Genomic DNA, 27975 nt, shown 5'->3' on the forward strand with positions numbered 1-27975 from the left:
GAATGTGTGAGGCATAGAGAGCATAGAGGGACGAGGAATGGTTTGGAGCAGGAATTCAGTACTGTGCCATTGCACGATGGGAATCAGTCTCTGCTTTTTGCCACCTTGCAAGAAATAGATTATTTTCTGCTCTCAGATACAGGACTGTTTGGACAATTCTGTTATCAACTGGAGTGTCTAATAAAACAAGTGTCCTGCAGACCTAACAATATCTGGAATCGGCAAAGGAATTGTACTTGTCTATGAACAACAAACACAGCACATACTGTACTGAAGATTCATCTGTTAATTAGATTCAGTTAAGCTGTTTATCTAGTGTGTTTGCTTTTAAAGGAAACTTCCAGTTTATTTTCACAGTTTAGGTCCAACTGGTTAAGAATCACAAGCACTCAACCAGACAGGTAGTAAATACGTCATCAGTAAGCCAGATTACCTAAATCACTATTTAGAGGTAAAACTGAAAGTGAGCACAATCAAAATGTTAGTAATAATACATAGGTTAGTTTGGTAGGTCAAAGTTGAACCAGCTGTAATTTGTGATAGATGTTTACAGTGGACAGCTTGAGCAATAAGTTATGAGTTCACTTTGGCAGGAATGATGGCTAAAAGTACCAATAAACTTGCTAGTCCAAATCCTTGGACTAAAATAAGCACAGTTTAAGTTATGGTTTACTTTTAACTTTGCAGAGGTAAAGACCCTCTGCAGTGGACCAATTTTGACCCTAAGGAATTCCTTGAGGACTTGCGAAGGGCCAATTTCCCCGTGGAAGCCTTCGAGGACATGTTGGAAAAGGCAGACGTCGGACACGGCTACATGGATAGACCCTGTCTGAACCCTTCCGACCCCGACTGTCCCCTCACCGCACCCAATAAGAACTCAACTAAGGTGGGCACACATGTAGGCTCCAGCTTTTGGCTCAAAATACCTGCTTAGGTATGCAAAATGTATAGGTTTATCGCATTTTACTTTTATCACACCAGCCATTCGATGTGGCGCGGGCCCTGAGTGGCGGTTGCCATGGTCTGTCCAGGAAGTACATGCACTGGCAGGAGGAACTGATCGTAGGAGGGACCACCAAGAACGGCAGTGGACCCCTGCTCAGGTAACTTACCCACACTTACACATACACACCCTCATAAACACTGCTGTGATCACTGCAGCGCTTATTCTGGAAAGAGTGTGTTTTTTGTTCTTTTATGCTCTCCGAAACGGCGCATGCATGCGTGCGTGTGCGCCGTGTGCTGTAAATCTTGCAGTCATTAGCAGATTCCAGTGAAATCTTAGAGCTCCAGCTGTTCCTGCTCAGCTCTGGCTGCTCTGCTTGGACACTGCCCACTCATACACACACTCACACATGTGCACAGAGTGATCTATTGCCTGGCTAGTTTGTCCAAATATACAGCGATTTGAAGTACATGATCTTAATTCCAGCACAAGCACCAAGACAAAGCTTATAGATTATGTGGTATACCTAAGGATATATAATATGTGCAGTTTTATGTGTGCAATGAGCTGTATGCCCTCCTATAACAGAACACATTACATTCAGTCAATTATTGTATTATACATGATTTTTATGTAAATACAAAACATAAAATACACACATTTAATTAGGCAATAAGAAGCTTCCTTTAACAAGGGAAAGCTGCTCAAATTATCCAACATTTTGGTAATGGCCCACTTATTTTAATGCTAAACTGCAGTTGGATGGTGCATGGACATGCATGTACACACAAAGGCAAACTCACACACGCACACACACACACACACACACACACACACACACACACACACACACACACATACTGGTCACAGAGTACAGTGGGGTGCGTTGTTTTGTGGTCGTGTTTTTTCCTGGCAAGGTTGGGTCATTAGGGTGTCTGTGCGTGCCTGCCTGCCTCTGTGTGTGTGTGTTGTGTGTGTTTGTTTGTGTGTGTGTATGTGTGGTTTAGCTGCTCTGTCCACTGGGCTGTTACTGCTGGCACTAAATTTCTACATCTTGTTTACTAACTGCCACCATTACTGTGATTATCACCATATTACAGAGATCACATTCATAAAGAGAACGACTAGCTAATGTCTGCTCCGTTCATAAAATTTTAAAACACATAGACTGACTCGACTGCTGTTCTTAAGTTGCACTCTAGTCCAGTCATTTGTTAATGTCTCGTTGTATTGCTCAATTACCTTCCTAATATGTACTCTAAGACTGTGCATTCCTCATTACACTAGATACCATGGCCCTTCGAAAATTTGTCCAAACATGATCAGGAACCTCGCAGATTGGGATCGGATGCCCACTTTATGGAATCTGGTACTTCCTCTGTCACTATCAGATTCGGTCAATATTTAAAAAAGAATATAAATCCTTTGTGCCTTTCCCATTAAAAAACATCTGGGTGTACATTTTTAATGAATCTTGGCTCAGTGCTGTAACCATCCATGAGGAGAACACTGGCTTGTACTATACATTTCTATAGGGATCAGTGCTAGGAATATTAGCAGCAATGCTAGCTCAGCTTACCTGCTAGGTACATGACCAGATGTTAAGAAGGTGAAATGAGAGTATGAGGTTGCAGTTATCATTATGCTATTGATGATGATTGTAATAGCAGGTCAGTGAGTAGGGAAATGTAAGATCAACATGTCTAGGTAAACAGAAAATACATGACCAACAGTGTTGATAATATAAATCACTTACAAACCTGAAGTGAGGATTAATACTTTTTATGTTTTATAGCTTTGTAAATGACACATCTTTGGTCTTTTTACTCTTGGTTGTGTTAAACAAGCATTTTAAACATGTTACTTTGGGCTCTGAACAGTTGTTATGGACATTTGAAGTGGGAACAATAGTTATTTGTAGCCATAGTATGAAGATTTTTAACAAGTGGATGTTTGTACTGTGCAGTGTGTGGCAAAATCAGCACGTCTCATGGCTGTGGGCATCTGTATTTCTTGGCTCTACAGTCAAATCAGATGAAACAGTGTTATGCCTAAGCAGCAGGTGTGCTTAACACAGCATTGTTTATGATGACTATTATCCAATGTGCTCCAGGCGCTGTGGTTTTGATGCCCCCCCTACGGGTTAAATTAGCACCCTCTCTGCTCTGGGATGTCTGGTTTAGAAATTAAGCAAATTTCAAGTTTCTTCCTTTTTAGTTGATGCGTTTCTGGGATTATTCCATCTGCTCTGCTTCTCTCATCTCCCCGTTGGCTTGGTGTTCCTGATGGACCTGGATATTTTAAAAAACAACCAATCCACAAGTGTTCAAAGATTGCTTTTTCCCTCATCTATGGGCTTAGTTCAAATAACTCAAAGCTTTTTGTGCAAGCTGGTGATGGGAATCAAAACAAAAATACTAATTGGCGGGTCTCACGCGTTTCAAAATGCAAGTTTAAACCCTCTTTGATGTTCTTTGCACAATCCAGAAAGCCAGCTCATTGCCTTGTTGATGTTACCGTGTAAACTTGATGTTGACAGTGAAGGCTCGCGCCTCATTGACCTCCTCCTTTTTGTTCTCCGTCTTTCATCCTTTCCATCTTTTCCTCCCGCTCATGCCTGCTGCCCTCCCTCCTTCCCTTATTTCCAGTGCCCAGGCCCTGCAGACCATGTTCCAGCTGATGACTCCCAAGCAGATGTTTGAGCACTTTCGGGGCTACGAGGAGGTTTCCCACATCAACTGGAATGAAGAGAAAGCTGCAGCTATACTGGAAGCCTGGCAGAGGAGATACTCTGAGGTAAGGGCCAAAGCACTCTGAAATGAGAGAGAGAGAAAAAGAGAGAGAGAGATTCAGAAAATAGGGCAAGGAAAGAGAAAAGGGAAAAGAAATCTACCCTAAATCCTCTACAACCACATTGTAAATCACTGGCCGGATACAGGTGAACATGGAAAGGCCCCATCCAAAGCCCGGGCCCCTGATAGATACTAGAACCACTGTTGGTGTGTGGTAAAGGGCTAAAGCTTCCCTCTCACTGCTCAGTAGAGAGGAGCAATAGAGCAACAGGGAGAGCATGTCTGGAATACATTAAGGGAGTGCTGGATATCTCTCTCTCTCTTCTCTCTTCTCTCTCTTGTGCTCTCTCTCTCTCTTTCACGTACTCACGCACAAACACACATGCAAACACGCTCAAAAGTTCACACACAATTGCTTTCCCAGCTGTGGCCCCATTGGTGGCTCATGTGTGACATCATCTGGTCTTTGTTTTGGGGGCCCCAACCTCTGTTCGACATGGTGTGACCTTGTGTGTGTGTGTGTGTGTGTGTGTGTGTGTGCGTGTGTATACAAGTGTGTGCATGTGCACCATTCATCTCGGGGGCTCTGGAATCACCAAAAAAAAAAGAGGTGTGATCATTTATTCAATTACAGTGTTTTTATCAATGGCAATCATAAAAGAAGTCAAAGATGCCAAATTGTGTTACTCTCTGTCCATGTGTGTGTGTGTTTGTGGTGTGTATTATGCATGGTTAGGTGTGTCTGCAAGAATAGCATGTGCACGAATATCAGTATGTGCTTGACACATGTGCAAGTTCACACATGGGTGCGAGTGTGTGTGTGATCTAGTGCGTGCTTCCTAATGTGTGTCAGCCAGCATCACTCCCCACTGAGCAGTAACTACAGTTCAATGTTGAAGCCATCTGTCTGCCCTGAGATAGTGAGAGAGGGAAAGGATGGGTCATGGTACTGTGCAGATTCTCCCAAATACCTCCTAGAACAGAGGCAGAGCTCATCATTCAGGGCTGCGATTTGTCTTTGTTTAACCTGGAGACACGCTGTACTGTATATTACATGTTATTTATCAAACAGGCTGGAAGAAAACAGACTGGAAGCACTGTCATCTGAGGTGCAACTTGTACTGAATCAGTGACATACCTTGAGGATTACACATTTAAGGGAAGACCATGTAAATAGAGGGAAAAATTAGAATAAGTTTAAAGGTTTTAAATGCATATTCTACTGGAAAACAGGCAGTTTGCAAGGGTCTATTATGCATGGAGAATTGGTGCAAATTTGTGCTGTTATATCAAGGGAAGAATGTCATGAGGAGGAAAAAGTTTTATTAGACTTTATTGCGTAGAGAGCAGTGCTGATTTAGTTTAAAAACAAACCTCCTAGAAAAAGCTGTAGCTCATTATGAATGAACACAATATCTGACAATTTAAAACAGGGAGTCATGGCTGAGTGGTCATTAAAACTGAACTTGAACTTTCACTGAGCTGCTGCTGCTCTCGCTGCTGCACTGTGGGAGAGTAAATGCACTCCTGTGCAGATGTACGTATTTGCGGGAAGTATTTTATTTAGTTATATGCAGACTTGTTCAAATAAGTCATGTTTTGGTTCTTTACTTCAGTGATTTTCACTTATGTTATCATCACTTTGATATATTCTAATTGATTTTAATCCAGATTCCAAACAAGTCTTATTCTTCACTCACAGATTGCACCAATAAGGCAGTTTCAGTTACTTGCTTTGTAGGTGGCTCTCACCTCATCATCAGAGGGTTTTCTTTCTTCTTCTTTCATCTACTTGTTTCTGTTCTGTCTCTCTCTCTCTCTCTCTAGGCGGTGCTGCAGAGTGTGTCAGCAAATTCATCCCAGAAAGTCTTGTCTTTCACCACCACCACCCTGGAAGATATTCTCAAATCTTTCTCCGACATCAGCGTCATCCGTGTGGCCAGTGGATACCTCCTTATGGTAAGAACGGAGAAAGAAGTCGTCAATGAAAAGAGGAGGGAAGAGATTTAACGATCGACTCACACGTGCGACAAGTTGATTAATAATTTCATTTATGTGTTTGCTGTTGGCAGCTGGCCTACGCGTGTCTGACCATGCTGCGGTGGGACTGTGCCAAGTCTCAGGGGGCTGTGGGACTGGCGGGTGTCCTGCTGGTTACGCTGTCTGTGGCAGCTGGCCTGGGCCTCTGCTCTCTCCTGGGCATCTCCTTCAATGCTGCCACTACACAGGTAACTCGCATACAATGCCAAGGGCCGGTCTTTGGTCTGTCAGTTTATAAAGGTCAGTATCTACTGACTCACAGTCAAAAAAGACACTGAAAATCATTGTATAGTGTAATGAGATTACATGAGATAATATGTTTGATCATTGACACCCTTCTACCCTTGATTATACAGGATCTGAAAAATTGTCTGTGGTTATTTACAGTGTTCAGAGCTCTACAGTTCAAAAAGCAAAAACTAAAACGTGTGAAGCTGATGAAGTTTGTGTGTGTGTGTGTGTGTGTGCGCGCTGCAGGTGCTACCCTTCTTGGCTCTGGGAGTTGGAGTAGATGATGTCTTCCTCCTTGCTCATGCCTTCAGTGAGACCGGACAGAACAAGAGGATCCCGTTCGAGGTGAGGCAAACATCAACACTCGCCCGTTCTCGCTCACCCTGTTCCTACCCCTTTGCTATCTTATCTCCTCTATAGAGGAATGTGTGAAAGCCTGTCTGTGCCTGTGATGTAGCATCAAACAACCCATGTGCCACACACACACACACACCCGCCTATCTAATCTCCACATTAAATGTGTTCCTTTTTTTGAAAACAGCAGTTGTAGTTGCAGTCTGTATTTGATAATAAATTCTGTTTTTGCGTTTAACACCATATTTTGCATTTGTCCTCAAAGCTTTTCAAGTCAAGTCAAGTCAAATTTTATTTATATAGTGCCAATTCACAACAGAAGTTATCTCGAGGCACTGGACAGCTTTTGTTGTGGATTTTTTGTTTGATTGTACAGTTTTAGGTAATATCTAAGCTAACAACCTGACTTTCAGATTTTGTCTTTATCGCATCCATCACACTTATCACACTTATAAATATTGAGTCACTGGCTTAAATTAATGCTCTGGAGTGGTTCTGAAATACTTGTCAAATGTGTATAATGTCGTTTGATGCGCTGTAGCACAGACATTTTCCTCACAAGCAGATCAAGGCACATACAGAACAGTGTAAATAAAGTGAAAATTTCTACATCACATGGGTATGTGTGTGTGTGTGTGTGTGTGTGTGTGTGTGTGTGTGTGTAATCGTGTGTGTATTTTCGTGGAGCGGGATGGCTTTTCATCTCCAGAGGGGGAAAGCACAGGCATGTATTTGCTTGTTTTTGTTTTCCCCTGTTTCTCTCCCCTTCTAGCCCTTGTCTCTATGCCTCCCTCATCCCCCAGCTTCCTTTGTGTGGCTGAGATGAAAACTAAACAGAGCTGAACCTGATCTCTCCTGTCTGACACACACACACACACACACACACACACACACACACAAACACAAACACACAGAGATGCACACTCTTGCAAACACTCCCTGTGTGGTCCTGCACGTCCTCAAATCATCATACAATTGCAGTCAAACCATCCAGGGGTGTGTGCGCACTTATCGCTGCACAATAAAATAGTAAAAACAGGTTGTTCAGCAGCTACGATTTCACTAAAAATTGATTTGTTTTGAGAGGCAACGGGTTATTTTGCGCTTTCTCCTCTTTCCCTCACTTGTCAGACAGACGTAGACAGGCCCAGGTGGATTATCTAAGTCCTTGAGGGCGTCAAGAAACATTGCAATCACTGTCAGTCACATCAGTATTATGATAATTGGACATAATCTCAAGTATTACACATTTGCCTTTGGCTAAAATCGGATCAAACGAGTTGAGTTTCATTGCTTTTCCTTTCATCTGCCTCTCTCTGTCTATGTCAGGACCGTACGGGGGAATGTCTGAAGAGGACAGGGGCCAGCGTAGCCCTCACCTCCATCAGTAACGTCACAGCATTCTTCATGGCAGCCCTCATCCCCATCCCGGCGCTCAGAGCCTTTTCTCTACAGGTATGCCCCGTAGTGAGTGTGTTCGTGCGGGGGTGTGTGTTTGTGCGCGTGTGTGTTTGACTGTGTGTATATATATGTGTGTGTGTGTGAGAGAGAGTTCAGTCGTGTGGGGCCTCTCTCTTACTAATAGTCCTGTTCCAGTCCTCATTGGCTCCAGATTTCTTCAGACCATAGTTTTATTGATTTCATTCATCAAACTGAAAGTGTGTGTGTGTGTGTGTGCATGCATGCGTGTGCATGCATGTGCGTGTGTATGTTTGGTTAAATCCATCCAGCCCTCTCCCTCCCTCTTTGAGGCTGTTTAGTAGTGGGCCCGGTGTCTGTCCAGATTGTGGCTGAGGTCCATGTAACTGAATCCTTCTGCATGCGTGTGTGTGTGTGTGTGAGAGAGAGAGAGAGAGAGTGTGTGTGTGAGTACTTGCATATCCTCACGGTCATGCGTATGTGTGAGTGTGGAGAGTTGTAGTATCTGTGTGGGAGGTTTGAAAAGCAATGGTCTTGCTTTTTGTGTGTGCGTGTGCCTGAATCTGTCTGTGTGTGTGCGTGTGTGTGTGTGTGTGTGTGTGTGTGTGTGTAAGTGCATGTATGTGTATGAAGGTGGGGGGATCCAGAGGGGAGCTCTGACTTTGCTAACATCTGTCAGTAATTATAGACGTCACCAGAACAGTGAAAACTGGGACAGAAAGAGACGTCTGTCAGTCTGACAAAATGCCTCCAATAATCACATAGTTGTTAATTCATATAAACACTCACTCAGTCACAATGATAGATACTGTAATGAGGGGATAAAGTCAGATTAAACCTTTGATGACTCCTGTATTAAGGTTTTGCAGCAGTATAAGAAATAGACAAGGAGAAAATAGAACCGTGATATAAGGCCTGAAAAAGAGTTGCTTAAAGTGGATCTGATTGACATATGAGCTCGGTGATCGGGTCAGTGTTGGGCTTAATATTGAGCATGGTCCAATCACATTGTCATTAGTAATGGAGGCTATCACTATATTCAATTAACATAGCACTGCACTGCTATGTGCTGTTTGTCCAGTGCTTTTCTTAAACTGTGTTATACTACTAGACAGTTAGATTTTTTTCCTGTCTTCATGGTTGTGGTCTAACACAGCAAAGTAGGTACAGTAGGTTCACTCAGCTGGGGGGCAGCGGTAGCCTTGTGAAGAAGCAGCAGCCACCAGTGTGATCCCTGGACCAACAAGACACTGTATATTACGATGGGGAAACATCTCATGACTTTAAGTTGATTCTGTAGTCTTATTTTAGGGGTTTTATTTTCCAGTCTGCTGCTGGTAATGTTTTCTGGGGAAAACATCGAAAGCTTGTAAAGTCTGTCTGCTCCCAACAGCTAGAATGCAGAATCAATAGATTATACTGTGTACACTATGGTAGTTGAGCAAAATAATACCCCCCACCCCCACCTTTACTCCCTAGCTATCTCACACACACACACACAGTGAGGCAAGATGTCGCCACAGTGAGTACAATATTAGCATGTGTGGATAGATGGCTTTAGTACAGCAAGTCTGTCAAACATGATCCATTTACCCCATGGGTCTAATCCATGCAGCCTCGTTTTATACACACACACACATGCACACAAATACACACACTTAAGAGACAGGCTCACACACATGCACATAGCATGCATACTTTACACTTGTGGTTTTGTGACTGGTGGAGGGCAGACTTACAGTGGGGTAGACAATCATGCTGATACCCATCTATGGAACACAGACATATACATACACAGACATGCACAGCTGCAACTAGTGGTGCTCATCTCTCAGCCTCTTATCAATGCAGAGATATGTGTCAGTCTGTGTGTGTGTGTGTGTGTGTGAGTGAGTGTGTCTTTTATCACCATTAAAAACTTCCTGTTGTCGACTCCTCCGTGTTTTCATCTCCCTCTCCCTTTCCTTCCGCTACATCTCTTCATTTGCTTCCTTCCATCAGTATGGACAAAAAAACAGGAATCTTGTCCAGATAACAACGCGAAAACACACACAGGAACACACACATTCATGCGTGGAGGACAGATGTGATGATAAATCTCCCCACTTGGGGGTCAGCTAGCGGTCGCTATGTGTGTGTGTGTGTGTCTGAGAGTGTGTATGTGAGTGGAGTCATACTGTAGCTGTCTGGACGTTAGTGGGCCAGTTGAGAATTAATTGTTCTACTCTACTTACAGGGTTTTTTTTCTATCTTCATCTCTCTTTTCTCTCACATTATTCCTCTCTTGTTGACTGAGTAGTGAGCTGTGGAATGAAGGAAGGCGAGGATGTGTGAGTGTGTGTGTCTGGCTGGTGTTAAGGTGTGGTTTAAGTAGGAGGCTGTACAGTTTTTGAAGCTGGCAGCAGATACTAATGTGTATGTGCATTTTTGTGCGTGCGTGTGTGTGTGTAAGGGGTGTGTGTTGTCTGTGCAGCCGCAGCGCCTGCTCATCACCTCAGGCCCCGCGGGCCTCCGGCTCCTTGGGTGGTCTGGCACACACGCTGGATTGTGTGTGTGTGTGTGTGTGTGTGCGCGTGTGTGTGTGTGTGTGTGTGTGTGTGTGTAGTGGTCTGGCAACTACGCAAGATCCAGATTGTACTCTGGGCAGGGCCCCAACCTAACCCCAACCCCCACCCTCTGCTCCAGTGCACCACCTTCAAATACTTAACCACAACACTGTACTGGCTTCTATTACACACACACAGACACACACACATGCCTTGCTTTTTCTCTGCACACTCAAGATTTTTTGTCTTGAATTGAAAATGTGTTGAAAGGCAGTTTTTCCTTGACGCCAGCTTGTTCAGATTGTGTTATTTTAAGGTGTATTTAAGGTTTCCTAGTTCCAATTTGGAAATAGTGCAGGGATGTAGATGCAGGAACACTAAGTGAGAAATACCTTCCATTACATTACATTAAATCTTTACTCTGCGATTTGTGGTTTTGTGTTTATTTTTTATTTTCTGTGGAGTTTATTCTTAAGTAGCCACATTTTTGAGGCCCCGGGTTTCTTTAGAGTTTTTATCCCACCAGAACTTTCTATACATTGTGTCTCCCACTTTGTCTCCGCCATCACTTTTCAATTGTACAAAAATGTTTAAAAGTCCATCTGTCCCGCTCCTTGTCTGTAATGAAAGCAACCTTTTCCACAAAATAACATAATGTTTTCTGCATTTCTCGCAGGCTGCAGTGGTTGTGGTGTTTAACTTTGCCATGGTGCTGCTCATCTTCCCCGCCATCCTCAGCATGGACCTCTACCGACGAGAGGACCGCCGCTTCGACATTTTCTGCTGCTTCTACAGGTGTGCGCACACCTACGAGGCCCTACACAAACAAGTCCTTTCATTGCTGATGAAAGTTATTGCTTTTCTGTTCATTCATTCATACCTCCCTTTCATGTTTTCCTCTGATCTCCGATCTGACAATGAATAACTTTAAAAAACACAGTTATCTCGGAGATATCTTCGCCCTTAATCCCTCTCAGTCAAAACCTAATTACTGCTTAAGTTGTCTGTTTCTGTCTGGCTGCCTGGTTGTTTGACTGTCTGTTTATCTGTCATCGGTCTTTATTGAACTTCACCAGTCTGCCTGCCAGTCGGGGCATGCTTGTTGGCACAGCGAGTGTACAGATGTGCACACACACTAATAAATTCCCTTGTTGGGTCTAAGCACTATATTTCATGCTGTTGGCAGGGAGAATAAAAAAAGACTCGCAATAACATAGGACTGATAAAAGATTTTTAATAGATTGAATGCTGTTCATCTTAAATATTAATAAATGTCTCTGCTAAGACTTCTCTAGAATACCATAAACTTGAAAGTTATTTACAATTTCACTAAATCTGAAATTAAAATTTCCCTGTTTAGTCTCCACATATATCTTATATATATATCTTTCCCACCAGTCCATGATCTGACATTTTTCCACTGTGTTTATCTCTTCAGCCCATGTGCCAATCGTGTGATCCAGATCGAACCTCAGGTGTACCTGGATGGGGCGGATGGGAGTCGCTACAGCCCTCCCCCATCCTATCGCACCCCCCCTCCCTCATACCGCACTCCTCCCCCAAGCTACAGCAGCCCCCCTCCCTCTTACAGCAGCCACGGCTTTGCCCAGCAGACCGAAATCACCATGCAGTCCACGGTACAGCTCAGAACAGAGTACGACCCCCGAACTCAGGCCTTCTACACCACAGCTGAGCCCAGATCTCAGATCTCCGTGCAGCCCATCAACCCAGCTCCGACCAGGAGCAACCCCAGCAGCGACTATTACGGCGGCAACGCCAGCGGCAGCAGCAATCACAGCAACCTCAACAACAACAACAGCGGGAGCCGGAGTAACGGGGGATCTCGAGGTTCTGCCACCTTCTCACATCATCATCCCGCGCCTCCTCCCGCCGCCCCGACTTCGAACGCCAGCTCAGTCCCTCAGGGTGATGCAGCCTCATCTACTGGCCAGAGCCCAGAGAACAACAGCTCCACGCGGGACCTGTTGTCCCAGTTTGGGGAAGCCTCGCTTGGCCTGCGCTGCCTCGAGCCGCCCTGCTCCCGCTGGACCCTGGCTTCATTTGCTGAGAAGCATTACGCTCCTTTCCTCCTGCAGCCCACCACCAAGGTGAGTTTAGTTTCTCTCTGTGATTCTCTGCATGTGTGTGTGTGTTTGTGGAGAAGAGAGATGGGGAAAGAGGCGGGGGAAGGCTTCTGTGTGAGGTAAGTGAGTTTGCGCTGACTCACTGTGGTGATAATTTGAATAGGACAGTTAGTCACCAGAGCGATTAGAGTAGTAGGAGAAAATCTAGGGTGGAGGTTGTGGTCATGTCATATCTGAGTCACATACAATCACACACACACACTCACAGAGTCTGACCTCAGTCTAGTGGGTGGCCTGTCCTCTTAAAGCCTTCCAGAACTGAAATCATGTGGTGACCTGTACTTGACATTGTTAGAAAATCTTACTTGTTTCATCATACTGTCAAATGTTTCTCCATATTACCAAATTACTTCATGCACTCCTCTGATGCCTTAATCCAGTACTCCCCTTATTGCTGAATGACTTAGAGGAAAATTCATTCTTTTTACAACCTGGGTTTTATTTTCTTATTTTTTGGGTATCATGGCAACTTTACTACAGTGAAACTCTGATGGGGCAAGAAACACAAGTAGTCAGATTGTCAGGCGGGTTGTAAACAAGCAGATGGTTTAGCCAGATTAGTAGAAGCCAAGTGTCTTGCTTCATGCTTCACTTTCTTTGTTTTCCCTGGTTTTGTGAGCAGTTCCTCCAGTGCATCTTTTGGAAAATGTTGCTAAAATCACTGCAGATTATGCATTTCATATATTTTTGCTCTCATTTAGAACATGCAACACGGTTTAAGCAGCAGTTAGTGCGAGTGGAAGCTGTCCCGCCATCACTCCATGCAGTCAGTTGACGATGAAGCTCTATTTTCATTTTTAGGTGGTTGTAATCGTGCTGTTCCTCTGCCTGCTGGGAGTCAGTTTGTACGGGACCACTCAGGTGAGGGATGGCCTGGAGCTGACAGACATCGTACCCAGAGAGACAAGCGAGTACGACTTCATCGGTGCCCAGTTCAAATTCTTCTCCTTCTACAACATGTACGTGGTGACACAGCGGGCTGACTACGCCCAGAACCAGCCGCTGATGCACCAGCTCCACCAGCGGTTCCACACTGTTCGCTACGTGTTGAAGGAGGACAACGGACAGTTGCCCCGCATGTGGCTTCACTACTTCAGGGACTGGCTGCAAGGTAAAATTAAACTTTCTATGTAAGTGCCACCCCAAACAGACTTAAGCTGGATTTGCTCACAACTTCAGTGTTAGCTTTTCACAAAAAAGTGGGTCAGATGTAGCAATATGATTCAGAGTCAGTGTTAGATCACTTAAATGTTACTCTAAGACTGATGTCACAGACCATTTTGTTATTAATACCTCATTTAACATCACTGTTTAAAATAGTTCAGGCATGGGAATAATTTACTTTCTCATGAAACAGTTTTGAGATCATAATTTTCTTCTGTGTTTTGACATGAATCTGCAAGAAACAAGATGTTGGGCTAGGAGTTCAGAAGTAGGTGGGATTGCAAAATGGACACTGACAGTAGCTGATTAAAATCACTTGTGTCTTCTGTAAGTGGGGCTGATGGAGGAGGACAAAGTGGGAGGCCATATTTTTATACTCAGGCTTAGGCAATATAGAGCATGTTCAAACTTTTGACAGTGGAGATAGTTGCAGATGATGCTGGCGTTGCACACGGGCACTTAAATACACTCATCCTACTCACATTAGTGCTGTCTGTGCCAGTTTTTGTCAATTTTATCAAGATTCATGACTTGAAAATCATGAATATTTGTCATATAACAGGCACCGTGCCACACTTTCAATTTTATGGGACCTTAAATTAATGTTGTATGATAGCAGAATTCAGTGTGGGATGGGTTGCTGGTTGTGTACCCAGAACTGACAGCTCAGTGCCACTGAACAAGAATATTATCTTCCACATGTCAGCCTGGTCCAGGAATGGGCTGATTTGCCCCTAACGATAAAACAGATGATGTGAGTCTGTGTGTGAGCCGGCTGGGAACCACACAGAGAGTGTGTGGGTGAGAGAGAGAGAGAGAGAGAGAGAGAGAGAGAGAGAGAGAGAGAGAACTGTGTCTGATATTGCTCTCTGCAATGGTGGGACAAATTGGAGCCAGACAGGCCAAGCAACGAGACCCAAAACAACATCTCCCACAGACGGACCACAGCATGGGCCTTGGGGGGAGAGCCGAGAGGAGGGGAGTGATACACATATGGATTAGAGAGTGGTATAGAAAAGGAGACACGTGTTACTGATATATTCCCTAATGATTGCTTTGAATCAAATGCAGCCTATTTTAGGCTTTTGAAGTCTTGTTTGGTGGTTGAGATTGGAACTGAGTTATCTTATTCATCAATTCGATTTATTATAGGGTTCGGCTTAGGCTTAGGTTGCAGTGTTGTGTTATGTTCTCTTGTACCGTTTTCTGTTGTCCTGTGAACTGGGCTTTGCTAGTGTGTTGCGGGGGAACAACCTTTTCAAACATCCACATCTAAAAGGTTGTGGTTTTCCTTCAGGTCTCCAGCAGGCTTTTGACAAGGACTGGGAGGCCGGCCGCATCACACACAACAGCTACAGGAATGGCTCTGACGATGGCGTCCTGGCGTACAAGCTTTTGGTGCAGACAGGACGCAGAGACAAACCCATCAACTTCAACCTGGTATGTTCAGGATTTAAGGTCATGTCAGTTATTCCCACGATTAAAAGTGAGCAACATGTTGGTCATATCCTGAAATTTGTGTGTTAGCACTTGTAAAGCTGCCTGTAAAGCAGCCTCTGCCATGGTATCAAATTTGATATTGAGAATCGTGGAATTTCAGTGGTATCATGACATCCCTAGCAGTCTGTGTTATGTGTGACTGGGGCTAGAAGACCCACACCCAGCTTTAAAACGGCCTCTTTGTATTTGTCTTTTTCTCTTTCTTACTCTCTCTCTGTCTTCATCTTCTGTCTGTGATGACTTTACCGAGTCCAGGAATTTAAAGCTCTCGCTGGGGCTGCAGTCTGTCTCTGAAAAACCTATTAAGTCTTCATTTAAACCATTTGTCCTTTGTGTGTGTGTGATGCACATGTATGCAGGGCCTTGCAAGTGACTCTACTTAGCATCAAGCCTTTCAGTGTGACACTTTGTCAGGGATTCCAGCCACAGTTCGTAGTATGTGAAAGTTGGGATGCTAAAAGAAATCACTGCACTACAGAGAAATTCCTGCAGGCCCCAATAGGTCTATAAATAATTACCCTGGATTCTGCAGCCCCATGAGAAAGAATAATTAGAATCATCAAAAATGAACTGGAATCACAAAGGAGTGGATTTATAACAAAATTTTACAAAAGATTTGCTTTTTTTTATTTTGATAAAGGATGAGTTGAGCTAGTGGGCCTCACTATGCAGCCAAATGAGCTGAACCCCTGAGGTTTACTAGTGTGTCAGAGAAAGTGCATTTAAACATCAGAGCCCACTGAAAGCAATGTTTTCATAAAAAGACACAGCACATGATTTTAGGTAGAGAAATGCCTAGATTTGGCTGATTCATTCAAGAATTCCAGAGGGCTCTGTCTGCTCAGACATTGGGATGGCTGTTGACATTGCACCTGAGTTGAAGTCAAAAGAAGAAAAATGAGATTGAGTATACAACAGAAGTAGTTATCTTAATCACCTGACAAACTCCAGTTCAGCTGTTGAGGTGAGCCGTGTCTCCAGTGCGGCACTGGAGGAGGTGTTCGACATCCATCAGTGCCACAAGTCAAGCTAGGGAGCAGCTGAGTTCTCACATGGAGGTCCAGAAAGAAACTTGGTGGAAGATCAAATCTTGTCTCTCCTCTGTCAGGAGAATGATGCCAGCAAGTTGATAATGACAAAAAGTGAGGAGAAAATGAGAACAGAAAGATAAATGTTCGTGGAGCTGGGGAAACTTGCTCAGCTCCAGCAGGGCATCGCATACTGTTTTTAGTTTGGTACCACCACCAAAAAACAACATACATGGATGCATGGCTGCATTCTTTGGCAGGACACAGCGAAAACAAAAGATAAGGAACTGGAGAAATATAAAAACAAAATTCTTGGCCAGGAATTCTGCAAACAAGCCATGTCCTTTTCAACACTCAGATAATTTTCCTCAAAGATAATTAACTTTGACATATAGCTCCACTGTGTCATGTGTTTATTTATATTTATAATTTGTGTTTGAGTCTTGCATGTCGTGCATGTCTGCAGATGTGTATGAAAGCTTTTACCCCCACCCCCCACCCCGATCCCTCTGCTCTTGCTTAGCTGTTTGTTTTGGGCTTTTTCTCCAACCCCATTGAGCTCCATTGCAGCAGCACACCACTCTTCCCATCCCTTCCACTAGCCGACAGGAAGCAGAGACAGGCCTGGTGTGCGGCCCTGTGACATCATTTCCTGTGCCTGTGAGGGAAGTGTATTTGCCGTGAGGCGTGGGGGCCGCCAGCAGAGCTGCCTGGGCTTCCCGTGACAGCTTGAAGACATACAGTTGTTGCGTATCCCGCTGTTAAATTCAATCCAGATCCTCTGGAATCCGGCTCTCTCTCTTGCCCCCTCTCTCTCTAACTCTCCTTCACTAACTCCTGCTCACACTACCACTCTTGCTCTCTCTCTCCGTCTCTTCCTCCCTCCCTTTCCCTCCCTCCGCGCTCCACTGCTGTGTCCTCTTTGAATGAGGGGAGCTGAAACACGTGGTTTCTTTGAGGCAGCTCAGTGTGTGCATGTGTATGTTTTGAGTGTGTGCTCTGCTTTTGTCTGTTGTGTGTGCACTTACAGCAGTAGCTGTTTTTTTGTGGCTCAAAATGAGGACCAGATCTTTTCCAACCCTGGCAAATTGCAAAGCTAGATGTTTTATTTTGATATGCCACTCCATGGATCCGTGCAGAGGTGTTCTGCCTTTGATCTGTCGCTGCTAACATTTCTCTCTGTGCTGGGCGACCATTCGTTCTTCATGGCCCTGGCCAAGGAATCATATGGAACCTGGTTGTCTGTGTTAGTGAGTGTGTGAGTGTGTGTGTGTGTGTGTGTGTGTGTGTGTGTGTGTGTGCATGCATGTGTGTGTGGTTTGAAAAATAAGGCATTTGAAAGATAAAGATTTGGAGAGTGAATACAGGAGGTGGGTATGGAGAAAAGAGGGAGCTGGAAAGTTGGAAAGTGCTAAAGAAGGCCACACTATCAAGGGCTCTTTTCTTCTCAGGGTTCGGGTTGGTCTGTGGCGCCGGGCATTCTGGGTACCCGTAGGGGTCAGGAGAAGCAAGTGTGAGCAACATTTGTACAGATGTTGTGTTATTTTTATAGCTCTACTCCATTTGCTGGGTGGCATTTCCTTCAGTGTTAACAACCAGGTTAACTGCACACAGACGCGCTCAGGGACTCCAGCCAATTTTTTTATTGTTACGCTAACTCAAGCAATTTTTCTCCCCTTACCCCCCAACCCCCCACCCCATCACAAAACCCCCCCACTCCTTTCTTCATCTACCTAACCCCATGAGTCCAGCTTCACCCCCAAAACTCTCCCTGCCTCTGCAAAGAAGGGATTTATAGTTCCTAGAAGGGAGAGTGACAGAGCGGTGTGCTGTAATGGTTTTACCTCTCAGGAGGTAGCAATGCTAAGCTACACTCCTCTGCATCCACATGGGAGGGTGAAAGTAACAGCCCTGAGCAGGGAAGCCATTCTTGTCTACATACTGAGCACAGCCATCACAGCAAATGACTGAAACAGAGCTAGGGAACATATTGAAAACGGAAACATGGGTTTGGTCTGAGAGTGCCTACAGTGTAAGGGAATTCAACTTAAGCAATACTGATGTATGAAGTACCTGGACTGCTGGTGTTTTCAACTTTGGGATTGTGATCACAAACAACAGTCTACAGTCATGCTAGCAGCTCTGTGAAGCTGTACTTAGGGACAGCAGTGCTAAATGCTAACGTCTGCATGCTAACACTGACACACTGATGGCAGTAAATAAAGGAAAAGTATCAACAAAGTTCATCCTGATGGGAACTTGAATGTCTGTACCATATTTCATGGCACATATCTTACTTAAAACCACAAAAATGAACCTCATGGCACAAGAGAAAGGGTCAGGGGATAACCAATATCAGTAGGATTTATCCTCTGAGCACCATGAATGTTTGTCCAAAATTTCATGGCACTCTATCCAGTAGTTTTTGAGATATTTCAGTCTGAACCAAAGGCAGATGTATGTTACATTGGTTTAAAAAAAACAACCACTAATGATGTTAATATCACATTTACTCATTTTACATAGCTGAAACAGTCAAAAAAGTAGTACACATTTTAAGCAACTCTGCTGTAGTAAAAATGTCAGATGATATCTAGTCTCACATAATAAATATCAATATATTAGCGCGTTTAGACTCGAGAGGTCTTGGTAGCACATTCATCATGAGCAGCTGCTTCTTGACAGAAAAGCGCTCCAAGGCCTCCATCAGAAATTTATTCAGAGTGGTCAGGACATTAGGCCTGAGGTTGGCCAGCCAATATCTACTGTATGTAAAGGGAGAAGCTGATGCAGCATTTTCCATGTTTTAATGTGGCATGATAATTCTGGGAAGCTGTGATGAGAAGTACGGGAATTTTCAGAAAGGCGACCAGTGTTTGACTTGTTGATTTTTCTTTGGTTGGAAAGAGAGAGGGACTAATATTTGACTCTTATTTTGAAAGCTGCTCCGTTCTCTTGCACTCATGCATGTGTATAAATAAGCATGTCTGTGGTCAGCTCACCTGTAGAATGTTTTGGTTCAACATGTCTTATTTCCACAATGCCTTTTCGTGTCCAATGTATACTTCACGACCACAGGATGATTTCCCATGCAAGCGCCACCTAATTTTTTCTTACCTCTGTTGCGCCTTTTCCATTTGCTAATTATTCCATTTTCAAATTTCAAAATTTGGCTTAGCACGGAAAAAATGTGAAGGGCCTTATTTAAACCTCTAAAATACTTGCAAGTATGTGTCTAAAAGTTGTGTTCTGATAGAAACAGCAAGACTTAATTGTCTATATTAATAATTACTGTATTATCATTAATTCATATCCTTTCTCCTATTTGTAGTTGACTCGTCAGAGGCTTGTTGATGCAGATGGGATAATCAACCCCGGGGCTTTCTACATCTACCTAACCGCCTGGGTCAGCAATGATCCTGTGGCATACGCTGCCTCGCAGGCCAACATTCGCCCACACCCTCCGGAGTGGCTTCACGACCGTACCGACTCCATGCCCGAGACACGCCTCAGCAGTAAGTCAGCGTGCCCTAAGTTCACAAAATATGGTACAACTGCCTACAAGGATGCCTTAGAGGGTAATGGGATAGAGTTTTTCTTTCACACAAGGAAGGAAAATTCAATAATGATGTTGTTAGCTCCAACAAATGAAGCATTGCAGAAATTGGAAATATTGAAGTTCATACCTGCGACATGGCACAGCTGAACAAATTGCATCTGCGAACTGCTTACTGAAACTTTAAGCCTAAATTTTGTGGGGCTCATTGGCCTCTGCGACTTTTTTCAGGTTCCATAAGACGGCTGCTACATACGAGCGGTGTTTACCTCTTGTGGTTTGAGTTATTGCCCCTTGTCTGCCTCTTAGCTTTAAGAGAGGTAGTAGACTTTACTGTACTGCTGCAGTGTGTGTGTGTGTGTGTGTGTGTGTGTGTTTGTGTATGTGTGAGCTCAGGTTGCAGGGCTGAGGACCAAGACACGGCTCACTGTGGTTCTTCTAATGGTGCCTGTGGTGAATGCTATAATCCTGGCTACCATGGGGCCCTAGCTTTACACACACACACACACACACACGCACGCACATACACACACATGCACACAGAAACATTATTAAAACTCAGTGACCCCAAACACTACACACACCCTGTTCTCATTTCCCTACCACACACACAGACTGTAACTCATATAAAAAGTACAGTCATGTTGTTGTTTGATTCCAGTCTGTGATTTGGTACAAGTCAGGAAGTGCTCCACGGGGGAGGAAAATGATTGGATAACAAGGAAAGACTGGGTTTGGGTGGGAGGCACAATTGGATAACAAGCAGGAAGTCCTTTACAGGGGGGGAATATGATTGGATAAGCAGCGTGAAGTGCTCGGCTGTGCGGGAGCCCCCCTCAGAGCAGATTGGTGTTTGGCTGAAAGCCAACTTGTGCCCTAATGGAAATTTATAGTTGAAATTATAATGGGCCAAACCATGTTAGCAAGTGCTCCTGTCTGACCCTTGAGGCAATGTGGAATATACACACTCATACCAACACCAGACAGCCCCAAAACATGTATTTTTATAAGAAAAAAGACATATAGGCAGATATAAAGTTAGCTCTTGATGCAGAGTTTCAGAGTAAGTCTTTCGAATTGCCGTAAGCAGAAATGTGTTATTAATTAAACTGCAAGAGAAAAATCTGAATGAACACACTGTTTTCTTAGCACCAAAGATGACTTCATAGCAGAATGACAGGCAGGTATGCGTGTTTATGCATCTATATTATGCTTTATGTGGCGGTGCTAAGTTTAGGGTGTGGTAATGGTGGTGATTCTGACATTGTAATTACCGTGAATCAACGTTAGGTCTGACACTCTGCTGTGTCTGGAACTGATAGGCCCTCATTAGCCAGGCTGGGCCACAGACTGGCTGGGTTTGAGTCAATGGAGCTCTGTTTCACACTGCTCCGCCCACCCCCGCCACACACACACACACAGACACACACACATGCACACTTGCCCGCAGATGTAGCTACTCTTGGAACAAGGTCGGATTAGGGAGGGAAAGTCCTTGATATTGGTGGTTTGGCTGAAGAGTCCAAAATTATTTCTGCAGATACACTAAATGATCAGAGCCTAATGCTAGTTAATCAGAACAGACAAATATCATCTGCAGATGTCATCGTTGCCATTGTTGATTTATCTGATTACTTCCTTAATGTTCCTCAGTAATCTGTTTCTCTGAATTGAAACTTCATCATCTTGCAGGGCTCTGTGGCTTCTGCTTCCAGAGTGCAAAATCATAAAAATGATATGGTGATTAAGGCTGAGTTAATATGAAGTTCTATCTTGTTTTTTGGTTTGTTTTTTTACTTCCTACAAACTGACCTTACCTTTCATTGTCTCTCTATCCAGTCCCGGCTGCCGAGCCCATCGAATACGCACAGTTCCCCTTCTACCTCAACGGGCTCCGGGAGACGCCGCAGTTTGTGGAGGCCATCGAGAGCGTGCGGGCTATTTGCAGCAACTACAGCCGACAAGGCCTGCCCTCCTACCCCAACGGCTACCCTTTCCTCTTCTGGGAACAGTATGTTAGTCTGCGCCACTGGCTCCTGCTGTCCTATCAGTGTTGTGCTCGCCTGCACCTTTCTGGTCTGCGCCCTCTTCCTGCTCAACCCGTGGACCGCCGGCATCATAGTGAGTGTTGGATAAAATGAGCAGACAGTAGACGCAATATTATGCATACATGGTTAACAGCCATATATCTATGAACTGGAGCAGATCTTGTCGAGAAACATACACATGTACCTGCTCATTCTTTGTCACCTACTTTTTATAAGCATAGCATCTTGATGGTTCGATAGGTTAATGGATTATGTTACAAACAGGCCCACCTCTAAACAAGGAGTGACAGAAACCTCAACGCTGAGTTATTAAAAAGTCCTTTTTCCTGCTCTCCTCCCTTTCGTTCCTGATTTTTATGTGTGGTCTAGAAGGCATCTGAAAGAGGAGAGGGTCGGAAAGGAGTAGGGGCTGCTGTGTGTTATTGTAGCCCCAGTCACCAGTGTTTATCTTGTGCTGTTTTGTTAGGGCCAGTCTGTTTAGTCTAGTCCAACACTCCCAGACACCAATGCTGAAATAAATGGGGAAAGGACACAAAGTTGCTCGGGCAACTTGCTCCCACTCTAAACCTATAAAAAGTTTGATTTTATTTCCATCCTCCACACTCATCTCCTCTCCCCTTCCCCTCACAAGTTTCCAAGGCTACACACAAACACACGTTCGCGCACACAAGCAAACACACACTTTGGGCACACGCGCAGACATGTATCTGCTTGCGCTAATACAGTATGAACGTGTAAACATGCAGGTACATAATTCACACAGAAACGCATACACAGAGCACTCTGGTTTTTCTCTCTGGTGGGTTGTATTTTACGACAGGCAGTGGCCAGGCCACCCGAGCCCTTAAACAGTGGAGGAGGGGACCTGATGTTCATCCTTCAGGCTTTACTAGCAAGATCAAAAGGCAAGTTATGGAGAGGCGTCAAGTTTAACCGTTTGCTCTGTCCAGGACCAGACCACCGCCAGCCCTACGACGTCAAACCCTCAACCTTAAGCCCTCTTAGCTATTTGCCCTAAAATCCATCTTAACCACATAGACAGGCCTTATTTAAACCCTGTGTCTTGTGTTAAGATTTATAGAGGTTGTCTCTAATCCACTTGATATTGATTACTGTCCACACTTGGCATCAAAATGGGTCTGTAGAGAGGTCACTTGTGATCTGGTTTTGTTTCCTGTCCATCCTGAAAGACTAAAATAGTCAAGTGTAGTTGCAAGTTTAATTTCCTGAAAATATCTGAATGTGGTCAGGAGCAAATTTTTTTTGTTTGTTTGTTTGTTTGTTTTTTCAGTATATCCGTCCACTTCTAATCAGATCACCCAAAATGCACTTGAGTATAAAGGATAAACGGAGCCAGACACACAAATACCCCCTCGTGGACACACATGCACATACTCTGTGCTTGCTCACTTGTATATGCACCCACACACATACATTTACACACAGCCCCCCACCCCCCTGCCCACCTTAACCCCTCTTCAAAGGATCTGGGCCCCATGTAACCTGACACCTGTCAGCTGATAATGGCATTTACTCCCAGCTCCTGTCCCACTCTATCCTGAAACCTCCACACACACACATTCACATACACACCAACACACACATATTTCACCCACATGCACAGTTACTACTTAACACATCTGTAAGACCGAGATACTCACACACATCATCCTGTTGTATTATTGCCCCCCATCTGTCTTTTTTACATTCAAAGTCCAGGTCAGCTGTAAATTCACACTTCACCCACTATGCTTACATAGATTTTTTTCCAGTTCTGTCACTTGGGAAATGTGCCTTATAATATTAGATTGAATGGCATTTTCTTACTGCTTTGGATAGAAGGTATTATTATTATCTTTATGACTCAAACACAGAAGAGAAAAACCACTGGGAGGCATTTTAATTTCTCTAAAAGAAGACAGAGATGTTCAGGAAGGAGAGAGTATTTTCCCTTAAAAACATGGTTTAAACTGAAGCTATGAGATTATTAAGTACACAAACATAACTTTTTAATCCTGCGTGTGGCCCTATTTGGCCTGCACCCACCCTATTTCTGTCTTGTCCTGTCACTTTTGCTATCAAGCACCTTCGTTTCTAACAGATACTCCTCCTTTCCCTTCAGGTGCTGGTGCTGTCTCTCATGACTGTGGAGCTGTTCGGCTTCATGGGGCTGATGGGAATCAAGCTGAGTGCCGTCCCCGTAGTCATTCTCATTGCCTCTGTGGGCATTGGAGTGGAGTTCACCGTCCACGTGGCCCTGGTAGGCATCCACACTGACACAAAACTACAGAATAAAAGTTTAGATCGTGGTTTGTGCTTGAATTGTTTTTAAATCAGTGAACCCCTTCTTAATGAGACATAAATGTATTTGTGTAGGCGTTCCTGACTGCCATAGGGGATCGTCACAAGCGGGCAGTGCTGGCGTTGGAGCACATGTTTGCTCCGGTGCTCGATGGAGCCTTCTCCACGTTGTTAGGTGTCCTAATGCTCGCGGGCTCTGAGTTCGACTTCATCGTCAGGTGAGTAGAGATCAAACCTCGAAAGCAAACACTACATTCATTTAGCCGACACAGGACTGCACTCGACAAAGGTTATCATATGGCGTCTGTGTGGCGTTAGTAGACTGTTGAGACCATGCCTCAACCTGTATGTCACATAGGAATCTACCTGAGACACAAATCATGCATGAAGGCTGCTCTCTTCCTCTGTTCCCTCCCTCAATCTCTTTCTTGTCTTCCACCCGCATCTCCATTTCATACCCCCTCTCTGTAAACCTCATCCCTTTTCCCTGCTACCATTGGCATACCTGTTTTTTTTGTTTTTTTTTTTTTGGTCCATTTCTGGGGGCTTGATCCCCAAGAAACTTCATAAACAAGGCCTTTATCTTTCTCCACCCTCCTCTTCCCTGGTGTCTTTTCTTTCATCCTCCTCTTCTTCCCTTTAGTGTCTGTCATGCCTGACATTTTAGGAGAAACCAGGGAAAGGATGGAGTTGAAGGTCAGGAGAAAGAGGAGGAGGGCTAGGAGGGAGTAGACGAAGAAGCAGAGGGAAAGAGAGTGGGGGGGGGCAGAAAAGTCCTCTGGCTTTTGTAATCTCCTTCAGCTAGTTTAACTGCCCTCGCTAGACATTTATAAGCATGGGAAGGAGTAACAGGGTGGGGGGCAAGAGGGCAGTTGTGGAAAGACAGGAGAAGTGGAAATTAAAGCCGACACACTGTGGGGGCTCTGCGTCGGTGGCTCCTTTTGTGTGTGTGTGCCCTCTCGTAAGAATCAGACAGAAAGGTAGCAACCAGCCACCGCACAAGGGAGGAAAATTAATGATTCTGTACATTCTAGAGCCTGGAGTATTATGAGAAGTTTCCACTGAGCTCAGTGAATAATTTAAAGTCTCTTACGGTCTTACGTGGCTACATGTGCACACATTCTCGGTAGCGGCTGGATGAGGTAGCTATATAATTTGTTTGACCTGCTCCTTTAAGAAAAGGGAGCGCTGAGGTCCATGTGATCTAAAAGCACACACACTCTGTCATGTGTACAGGCCTGTGCTCATGCATGCCCAACCACACAATCACACATAGTCCCCCTCACACACACATACACACACACATATATATACACACCAACCTGCACCCTGACCTTGTAATCATGGGGGTCAACGATGGTGTGCCTGCCAGTGAGAGTACACACAGAAACACACTCAAGAGAGACACATACAAACAGACACACACTCACACAAACACAGGGAGGCCTACAGACCTTCTCTCCTCACCTCCAGTGGTGTGCTCTGGTTTCTGGCTCAGTCCCGGGCCTCCATTTAAAGGTTCTGCTGTTGTCTGAGCAAACAAAGCAGCGCCCCAAGACGGTGCAATAACAACTAGCCCGGCTCGTATTTTTCTGCTTGCGCCGAAAGAAATGTTTCCCTGACTTTCCCCGTCAGCCCTGTGAATGTTTTCACTCTAAACAGCCTAGCAGGGCACTCGGCCTGGTATGTGGGCTGCACGCGTGCATGTGTACATGTATGTGCATATGCCGCATGTGTCCAGAGGTGACGTGGCGTTCACCCAATCCTGGTGTGTATGTGGAAATCCTAACCATGGTGATGACACAATTATTTCAGTCCTACTCACAGAAACAGGTCAAATTATCTAATAAAAGAAGGATAGATTGTGTGTGCGTGTGTTACCTTAAAGGTACAAGTACAAGTACACCCACAATGCTGATCAGGTGCTTTCTGTATTTCTCCATTTACCTGAAAGGCACCAAAGCACATGTGAAGAGGATTTCTTACTCTACAATTACTACATGCATTGCTACAATTGGTCTTTTTAAATTAAGTGGAAAACAACAAGAGACTTGATTTAGAGGATGCATTCTTTTTCAAGTATCCTGGAATTGATTCATCTTGTGATAGTCTACCCATCTACCCAATGCACTACCGAGCTTAAGACAACCTCTCACAGCATGAAGTTCTTTTCTCAGATCACATCAATGTTCCAGCAGCAGCATTGTGTAAAACTAACTGGAGCCGGTCTCATCGTCATGGGTTCCACATGGGAACTGAGGCCACCCATGCTGGGTAGACAACGCTCCTCACTTGTGGATGCTCCTCTACACAATCCATGTCATCCTCCTTGCGCGCACACACACACAGACACACACATACCATTATAAAGATATGCGCACAGATTAGTTACGAATGTGAATTTAGTTAAAGGCGCAGCTGCAAAGCATGCCAGCACGTCTACACCTCACTTAGCCCACACACACACACACACACACACACACACACTAACCGCATAGTCAAGAGTCAGGCAAAAGGGGTTCATGGTTCATCAGTGTGTCTCTGATAACCTGAGAGCTTCCACTGCAGAACCAAGCGAAGGGGAAAGCCTTCCCTAATGAAGGGAGCTGGATTGGAGAGGGAGGGTAGGAGAAGGGGAGGGGGTTTAGAGTGGAGATTGGGGGGTCTTACCTGATACATTGGAGATTTAATTAGACAGAGGGGATTGTGGAGTGGCCGGGAATTTCACAGGGGCTTAGCTGAAAAGAAGGGAGAGAAAAGTGAGGCAGGGAAGAGAGAAAAAGAAATAAAAGAGAGGGAGAGAGGCCAGGGAGGGGTGGCGCTCTGAGGGTCCCCTTCTCTTCTTCCTAGACTAAATTGTTTAAATTCTATACCCTTCACTTCATTTGTTTGCCTCTCCCTCTCTTTTTTAGAGCTGGAGAGGAGAGAGAGGCCCCCGTCCTCTTGTGCCCCCCCCCCCTTTTTTTTTAGCCTCCCTTACCCCTTACCCCCCTCCCTTCGCATTCCTCACTGCTTTGTTTTCTCCATGTTTGCTTATACACCACACACCCAAGAGAGAGTACCCTCGCCCCCAATAACCTCCCCTTCATTTTTTTTCTTTCCTCCCGTGCCTTTGAATTAACCAGCTCTGGCTAATTATGCTTCCCCTTTCTTTTCTCTCTGTGGCTTCTTTAAGACTAACCCTCTTTGGCAGGACTTAGAAACACATAAGGTACATTTCTGTTTTACCCCTTGAAAACCACAGTGCATGCCTGCCAGTCTGTGGGGGGTTTTTTATATATATATATATATATATATGTGTGTGTGTGTTTGTGATTGTGCGTGTGTTTAAGGAGTGGCTGGGTGTCTTTGTAGAGGTATTATTTCGGGTATGTGTGATGGTTGATCTTGCACATGTCTCCCCACGTCTAAACCTCTGTGGTTTGCACAGGTATTTTCTTTGTTTACTCGCTCGTGTTTGTTTCTTCTTCTTCTTGTCTGTCCATGCTGGTCTGAGCAGCTCTGACACAATTCATTTGCTATAGCTTATATTTTTTGTGTTGTGAACATGTGTTCATGTTGTATCACCAAGGAAGCCAGGAGAAAATTCAGTGTTTTGCATATAACACATTTCACATGTTGTGTTTAGCTAAATAATTCCCCACACTAAACTCTTTTTCTTTCTTTTATTGCAGGTATTTCTTTGCAGTGTTGGCCATCCTCACAGTTCTTGGAGTCTTGAATGGTTTGGTCCTTCTCCCAGTATTACTCTCATACTTTGGACCCTATCCAGAGGTAAGTGGCATTTTTTGATTCAAAGTGATTCTTTATCTGTTTATGTAAGAGCTTCTTCAACTGTTTTTCCTAAGCTGATGAATACAAGTCTGTTACTGCTGCTTTCTTCACCTCCTCTCTTGTCACCCCTCA

The 27975-nt window shown here is 44.4% G+C and overlaps 1 protein-coding gene across 1 annotated transcript in view; it reads left to right on the forward strand.

Annotated features, from left to right (window-relative positions):
- Positions 1-27975, forward strand: part of ptch1 (patched 1) — a 50482-nt gene that overhangs the window by 18683 nt on the left and 3824 nt on the right. Inside the window, 17 exon segments of the mRNA XM_018675292.2 lie at positions 688-886; positions 982-1103; positions 3595-3742; positions 5566-5697; positions 5811-5966; positions 6256-6354; positions 7693-7818; positions 11005-11123; positions 11767-12436; positions 13274-13583; positions 14934-15076; positions 19496-19679; positions 21560-21765; positions 21767-21841; positions 23891-24028; positions 24145-24287; positions 27744-27843. Coding sequence (XP_018530808.1) covers positions 688-886; positions 982-1103; positions 3595-3742; positions 5566-5697; positions 5811-5966; positions 6256-6354; positions 7693-7818; positions 11005-11123; positions 11767-12436; positions 13274-13583; positions 14934-15076; positions 19496-19679; positions 21560-21765; positions 21767-21841; positions 23891-24028; positions 24145-24287; positions 27744-27843 — 3070 coding nt within the window.

This window comes from Lates calcarifer, linkage group LG13 (assembly GCF_001640805.2).
Source record: "Lates calcarifer isolate ASB-BC8 linkage group LG13, TLL_Latcal_v3, whole genome shotgun sequence".
NCBI classification, from domain to species: Eukaryota; Metazoa; Chordata; class Actinopteri; family Centropomidae; genus Lates; species Lates calcarifer.